At 38.2% G+C, this 7761-nt stretch overlaps 1 protein-coding gene across 6 annotated transcripts in view; it reads left to right on the plus strand.

The window, feature by feature from the left end:
* LOC107696491 (disks large-associated protein 1-like) overlaps window positions 1-7761 on the plus strand; it is an 85351-nt gene that overhangs the window by 70508 nt on the left and 7082 nt on the right. For all 6 annotated transcript variants that reach the window (XM_016496837.1, XM_016496839.1, XM_016496842.1 and 3 more), the window contains exons 6-7: window positions 4985-5373; window positions 6326-6408. In XM_016496837.1, coding sequence (XP_016352323.1) covers window positions 4985-5373; window positions 6326-6408 — 472 coding nt within the window. The remainder of the gene's footprint in view (window positions 1-4984; window positions 5374-6325; window positions 6409-7761) is intronic.

The following is a 7761-nucleotide window of genomic DNA, read 5'->3' on the forward strand; positions in this document are numbered from 1 at the left end:
TTCTTTTTTTTTTCCAGAAATTATTTGATTTGACTTTTTCTTTATATATATATATTTTTTTTTACATTCATAATCTCAGTTACTTTGTTCTGTTTTCTTTTTCAATTTTCTTTTTTCCCTTTTCTTTCTTCTTTCTAAACCACATTCATAATCTCACAGTTACCTTAATGAACTGCCATAACCTGTCTGGTCTGAGAATTATTTCTCCTTTGCACTGTGATTGTCACTTCATTTGTCACCTGTTGGCCGAGTGTTAGCGCATGCGCGTGTTTGTTTGTAAGCGTGCATGGGTGTGATTGTCACTGATTGACAGCAGGGAAACTGGCCAGGTGTATGAACTTAGGAGAAGTGAAAGTAGGTCACACACTGTTAGTAAACACATCCACTCACAGAGTTTACAGTTAGCAGTCACAACCGCGACAATCTGCATTTTCTAAAAAACGCTGAACATTTGTTTTACTTTTTTTAGTTCAACAGTGACTGACCTGGTGGTCTGTTTTTATTTCTTTTTTTTTTCTACACACACGCACACACTTTCATAGAAAGGCCACGGATTTCATGTTCCTCCCTGTTTCCACGGCTACACTATCACAAAGGACTCTAGTTGGCTGTGGAAAGAGAGCAAGGGATGGAGAGAAAGACAGTGACCAGCCCCTTTCTAAACACACGGCAGCTGGGCCGAACTGTCATTCTGCACCCTGGCCTGCTTATACACACACACACACACACACACACTCTTGCTGCCCCTCCTCTGGTTTTATAGCGCTTTGTGTTTTTCTGATTATTCCCTTGGCATCTATAGAGGGAGCCCAACTAACCTGTTTGAATGAGTTTTATCGTTTTTGTCACTACTAACACACAAGTACTCACACACTCCCATTGGTTTCCTCCACTTCCAGCCGTCAACATGCCCAGAGGTGCGTTCAATCTCCCCTCCTAATGAAGCATGAGGCCGAAAGAGGAGTTTCTCCAGGCAGGGGCCGAAAAGAAGGGATGAATGGCTGACAGAGGGGGGCAGTGAAGGAGTGGAGAGGGGGTTGAGCAGGGGCCGTCTTTGATACAGCGCTGGCCCGGGCGGGGGGTAGTGTGTTTTTTAGCCAGGAGATTCACCATTCACTCTCCTCTGTCAGTCGCTCGTTTGAAGCGCCTTCACAAAGAGGAGTTTGTGGGCCGGGGGCCAAAAGGGGTTTTGTCATTCACAGAGTCCCTCTCCTCCTCCTCTTTAACCTCTCGCTCATTCTTTCACTCTTTTGAAATGAGAAATGCTTTAGCGGCCAAGAACGCAGCCAATTAATGTTCAACCAACAGGCTGAGTTGCTTCAAAACTACACTTAAAAATTATTTTGTGAAGGTGTAAAAGATAATTGGAGTACACTTTATAAAGGAAATATTATTTCAGTCTTTCTTCTTCAAATACCATATTCAATTCAGTGTGTTGCTTCTTGCCATTTCTTTGTAATTTCTTGTGAAATTTACTAGCAATTTCTGAGTGAAAATTCTTTCAAAAGCTTTTTTTTTTTTTTCACATCACTCCCTCTCAGATTTGATCTAAACCTTTGGAAAGGTTAACTACAATCCTCAGAATTAGCTCGTTTGCAGTAGCATTTGGATTGTGTTAGACGAGCGGCAGATTTGAAGTTTTTCATGGAGTTTTTCTTTCTCCGTTTCTGCCTGCTGGAGTTCAGGAATTCTGTAGCCTATCACACTCCACTTCCCAACTGTTGGATAAACACGATGGCCTTGAGAGCGTGTGTGTGCCGTTTTGGAGGCGTGACACTTCCATGATCCAAACATCAAAGTGTATCCGTGGAAACTGTGAGGTAGTCGGTAATGCCGCTTGCATGGCATGACTTGTTTTTATTCCGTGCCTTTTTTGTGTGTGCTTGCGTGTAGGCGAAAATAAAGTCATTTGGGATGCGTCCTACACATCTGGTGTTAGAGAATATATCGTACTGCGGTGGCCCATGTTGTAAAAACACTATTTTTGAGATGCTTCAGCCTCTAAAAAGACTTTGACAGCTCTCTGGCAACTGACTTCCTCTTCACTTTGTGGAGTCCAGACAACCCGTTGACCTCACTGGCATGCCTTTGTTTGGACGGGGCGTCTGTGTGTTTCTGTTAGCAGACGTTTTTTATTAGAAGGTTAAATAAATATATCTACTGTAGGAGCTAAAAGTGCATTTTTTGTTATATTAATTATATTCACAATACTGTTTGGGTATGGTTGTCAGTATGGTTTTTTTTTTCTGAAAGAAATTAACACTTTTATTCAGGAAGGACACATTAAATTGATCAAAAGTGAAAGTAAAGACATTTATAATGTTACAAAAGATTTCTATTTCAGACAAATGCTGAAAAAAACTTTCAATTTATGAAAGTTACATTTTCTGGAAAAATATTAAGCAGCACAACTGTTTTCAACAATAATAATTAGAAATTTTTCTTGACCAGCAAATCAGCATATTAGAATGATTTCTGAATGATCATGTGACACTGAAGACGAGTAAATTCAGCTTTTCCATCAAAGGAATAAATTACATTTTAAAATATATTAAAATGGAATTGAGTTGTTTTAAATTTTAATAATATTTCACATATTAGAAAACCAGACCTAACTCACACACCAAACTAATACAAAAACCAATAATATTCAGATACAACACAATTCAACCCAAGTATAAAAAGAACAAAATATTAAAGCTCACCGGCTGCTTCTTCAGTTTGTTGTGCTTAACTCTGCACAAAAGGAATCGTTCCTTTGTTCAAGCCACTGCTACTCTACCTGGAGTCTGTTCTGCCCTTCTAATTAATAGATTAGCTTGATTGGTGTTCTCTCACTGGTGAATTCTAGTGCACTCTGGCTAATGCACTCTAGTTACGAGGGGCAGAGCAAGAGCAACCAACAGTTTGCCACAACACTATTTTTACTGTTTTTTGTATTTATATTTAAACATATATGGGGAAAACATTTATATTTGACCCTGAGATGCTCTTAAAGTAGTGTGTGATAAGATTAAAAATTGTTCCAGCTTGGAAAAATCACATCTGACTGTAGTTTAAAGGGCTCCAGGTGGGTGGATGGTTTGGACTATTTGACCTGTGGTTTGCCGTTTGTCAGCGAGAGTGAGAGAGAGAGGAAAGGCTTTAGAAATAAACCGCAGGACTGGGTGGGTCAGAGAACACACACATACACGCTTGACACATGACACAGGCTCATACACACAGGTGAGAACAAGCACACACAGTGCCCGGCTCGGGTGCCGTAATAGTTTAAAAAGAAAGCCTGGCCTACTTTCCACATGCACCGTGACCCAGTTTACATAGATTCAGATGCACGGAGTGGAGTCACAAACCTGTTCCACATCCCTTCTGTGTGTGAGAGAGCTGTTAAAAGACAGCGCATGATCTTCTTACAGTGCTGTAATCTAAAACAGACGCACTTTGGCACACACACTCTCGTACGCTCAGATGTCATAAAGCAAAAGAGAGATCTTCCGATCTAATCCGTTCCCTTCATGTATTCAGGAGTAATGTGTGTGTTTGTGTGTGTGCCTGGGCTTGCACTAACCTGCTCCTGCCAAAAGCAGGAAATGAGGGAGCTGTAAGAAAATGGACTGCCACTGTTTAGTCTCTGAGCACGCACACACGCACGCACACATACACAGTGTTTAGTCTTCTCCAGCAGCTGTGCTATTCTAAGCAACGCAGGCAGGAAGAACAGAGAGAGAAGAAATAGCTGGATGATTTTGGGACAGTAATGCCAAACTCCTGTTGTAGTTTTACTGTGCAATACTTCACAGAAATCTACTCTAAACATGCTCTACTATACTCTGACATAACAGTGCCTACCTAACACTCCTCTACTTGCTTCTACTCAACTCAATTCTATTCCATGATATTGTTCTTTATTTGTTTCTATAGTAAACTTCTTAACTATTCTACTCTACGCAACTCTATTCTATTATATTCTAGTTACTTATATTCTGTTCTGTTCTATTCTGCTTTATTCAAACTGTTTCTTCTCCATTTGTTTTATTCTACTCTAATCGAACATATTCTTTTCCAGTCTACTGTACTCAACTTTTATATTTTCTTCTACCCTTTTCTATTCAGTTTAAGTTTACTCTAGTCTCTAGTAAACTATTCTTGTTTACTGAACTTTATTCTGTTCTTTTTTATTGAATTATGTTATACTCTGATTCTATGCTATTATATACCAGTCTGTTCTACTCTACTGAAATGTAGGCTATATTATCATAATCTGTTTCTCCCATTTTCTATTCAACTCAATTCCATTTTAGGTGACTTTATTCTATTCTACTATATGTGGTCCTAAAACACTGTTAAGATGTTTATTAATTAGATAATAGACAATAATATCTTTTTGTTCACTGAATTCTACTCTATTCAATTCTTTTATTATTACGTTTTATATTATATCCACTCTATTTTGCTCTACTGAACTCTACTTTATTCTGTTCTACTGTGTTATATAATATTCTAGTACTTTCATCTCTACTCAGCATTATTCTACTGTATTTTACTTAACTATATTCTGTTTTGCGTTATTGAATTATGTTCTGTCTCTAACTCTATACTATTATATGCCAGCTTTAAATTATTCTGCTTTATTTGTACCATTTTCTACTCTACTAAACTCCATAAATTTGTTTTATTTAATTTACTTTATTCTTCTCTTCTCAACTTTATTCTATTCTGTTCTACTCTGTGAAATTCTGCTGTACTCAACTATACCATATTCTCTTCTACTCAACATTGTTCTACTCTTTTCTGCTCTATGCAACTTTTGCAACCACTCAAGTCCAATGTACTCTACTGTATTTTTCTCAACTCTGTTCTAACCTGTTAAATCTACTGTATACTGTGTTTCTCTTTTGAATATTAATATTATTTTTCCATTAATTTGTCAGTTGATAAATATGCTAATTAATTGTGCAAACTTTCACTTACTCCTACTCCACAGTATCATCATGTATAACCACCTACAAGAAAACTCCGCCCCCAGTCCCGCCCAGGTCAACACCCACCAGACCATACATCTCTATAACAGCCCAGAGCAGCACAGAATCAGCACAAGATGCCTACAATGAGCTCACAGGTGCTGGTCCTGCTAACCGGGCCTTAGCAGCGGTCCAGTCGGGCCTTAGCAACTCCACAGAGAGCATCGATAGCATGAAGGCCCTGACAGCAGCCATCGAGGCAGCGAACGCTCAAGTCCACGGCCCAGCCAGCCAGCATGTGACCAACAGCACCATCACCATCACTACAGCCACCGCCACCACTAGCGTAACACACATCTCACAGGAAGCTAAGAGAGATGCCCTGAGGAAGTGTCTGTCCATAGGGATACAGGTTGGCCACACACACTCACACATGCACATCAGTGTTGCCTATAGGGTTACAGATTGTATAAGCAATACCAAACTTACAATGAAAACAAGAAACAGAGAATTATATGTGAACTTCACTTCAGTCAATTTACAAGAAAAGAAGTAAACAACAGACATTCATCTACTCATATATGTGGAAAAATAGACTGTCTCAAAACCTTCAGAACAACATACTAGTATACTACTCTTACCATTTCTGCCATAGAAATATATTGCAAAAATAGTAAGATTAGAATGCCAGAATGCTATTCCAAATTCAGCAGGACATTTTTTATAGTATATAGGCCTACTGTGATTATCGAGTATGCTCTAAGATAGTGTACACTATGTCCAAAAATGCATGTAAGTTTTGAGACACAGCCATTATCAACAGTATATTCTCTGATTATTAAGCAGGCATATATGTAGTATGCACTATGATGCCCAAATATGTTATCTAGGTAGACAGCATAGGTTTTAGGACACAGTCTTTATCTGTAGTACGTTCTCTGATTTTTGAGTGTGCTTCAATACATTACATGCTATGATGCCCAGAAATGTTTCTAAGCAGTCAGCACATTGAGTTTTGAGACACAGCCATTAACAACAACTATAAAACATCTATATAATATACACTGTGATGCTGTCTAGATAGCATACTAGGTTTTACTAGGTAGCATACTAGGTTTTTAGGGGCACAGCCCCTAACATTATCTGCAGTATATTCTCTTGATTATTAAGTATGCATCAACGTAGTGTACAATTTGCACATTTTATATATACATCATTTATTACTAAAATATTCACTACATATTTACAAACAAATTAGATAGGCCAAGACAAACAAATTTGCAGCAACAAATCTGACAACAATAATTCAAAATTTACTTCTGACACACAGAATCCATACTGAATGTGTGTGTGTCTGTGTTTAGGTGGATGGTCCTGAGGAAACCAATCAATCAGAAGTGCACTGCAAGTTTCAGTCCATCGGCATTCAAGTTGAGGAGGAGAGATGGTAAGTTTATCTACACCCACTCACTCTCTCTCTCACACACACACACACACCCTTGCAGCATATTCCATTACATCTCCATGCTTTAACTCCCAACATGTGCTCATTCAAATAAGATAAAGTCACTCAAAACATTACAGATGTGAGGATAGTGACTATGAAAGTTTCTGAAGAATGGAAGGTGTAATAGAAGAGAGAAAAGAAAGTGAATGAGAGAGAGAGTTGTCAATTCTCAACCCTCTTATTCTCTATTTCACACACACAGCTGTCCCTATCATGGTGGTTTGGACACTGGGGCCTCCTGAAAGGGTAAAGAAGTGGGAGGCAGAGAGACAGCTGCTCTGTGTGTGTATGCGGGTGTGTCTGTGTGTGCGTGCATGGCCATCTGTTGCTGCGCCCATTATGAAGCAGGCAGGCTGCTGGGTCACAGACATGGTCAAGTATCGACCCACTGTCTCACTTCTCTCTCTCTCTCTTGCTTTCTTTTGCTTTCTCTGATTCGCACACCCTCAAATGTCACTGTTTTAGCACCCTGTGAGAGGGAGGGACATAATGACAGGAGGGAGGTAGAGGCCGCTAGAAATCCAGTCTCTGTGTGTTTCCCTAAAATCACCATCTCATAGCCAAAGTGCGGCTCGAGAGTACAGATCAAATGCTAGAACAAATATATGTTACACTCACACACGCATACTGTCTATAAACAATTTTTACAGAAGGTCGGTTATTAGAGTCAGTTGCCCTGTTCCAAAACCTAGTGAACTGTCTGAAAGCAACATTTTAAAACATGCTTCCAACACTGGTACCTCACAGACTCCTCCTTTCAGCCAGATTTATAGACAATATCGCATATATCCTTCATAACCAACCATAATGCATTACTTATTGAAAAAAAAAATGTTTAAATGGTGTTGTTTTGAATGTATTACATTCAGTACAAAAAAAGTATAAAAAATATTTTCATTATACTATAATTTTATTTTAATTGCTTATTAAAATATACTTGCGTATGTTATGTAGTTTTTGCTAATTAGAGTATTGCACTGTTAGATTGGCAACATACTAACATCAGAATATTGGTTATAAATATATTTCATTAAATACTGAAATGTTTAAAAATTTGTTTGTTTAAAATAGACTAGTTCACCCAATATTTATGTATGCTATGCATTTGCTTTATAGTGTTGTGTGATTAGCTTAGCAATATGCTAGTGTTGAAACATTATAAATATATTTCATTCAATACTGAAATGTATATAACATATACTATTTTACCCAATATTTATGTATGCTATGTATTTTTTGGCTTATTAGACTTTGTGTCATTAGCTTAGCAATATGTTAATATCAGAAATGATT

Source organism: Sinocyclocheilus anshuiensis, unplaced genomic scaffold, assembly GCF_001515605.1.
Source record: "Sinocyclocheilus anshuiensis isolate Anshui unplaced genomic scaffold, SAMN03320099.WGS_v1.1 scaffold931, whole genome shotgun sequence".
Classification (NCBI taxonomy): Eukaryota; Metazoa; Chordata; class Actinopteri; order Cypriniformes; family Cyprinidae; genus Sinocyclocheilus; species Sinocyclocheilus anshuiensis.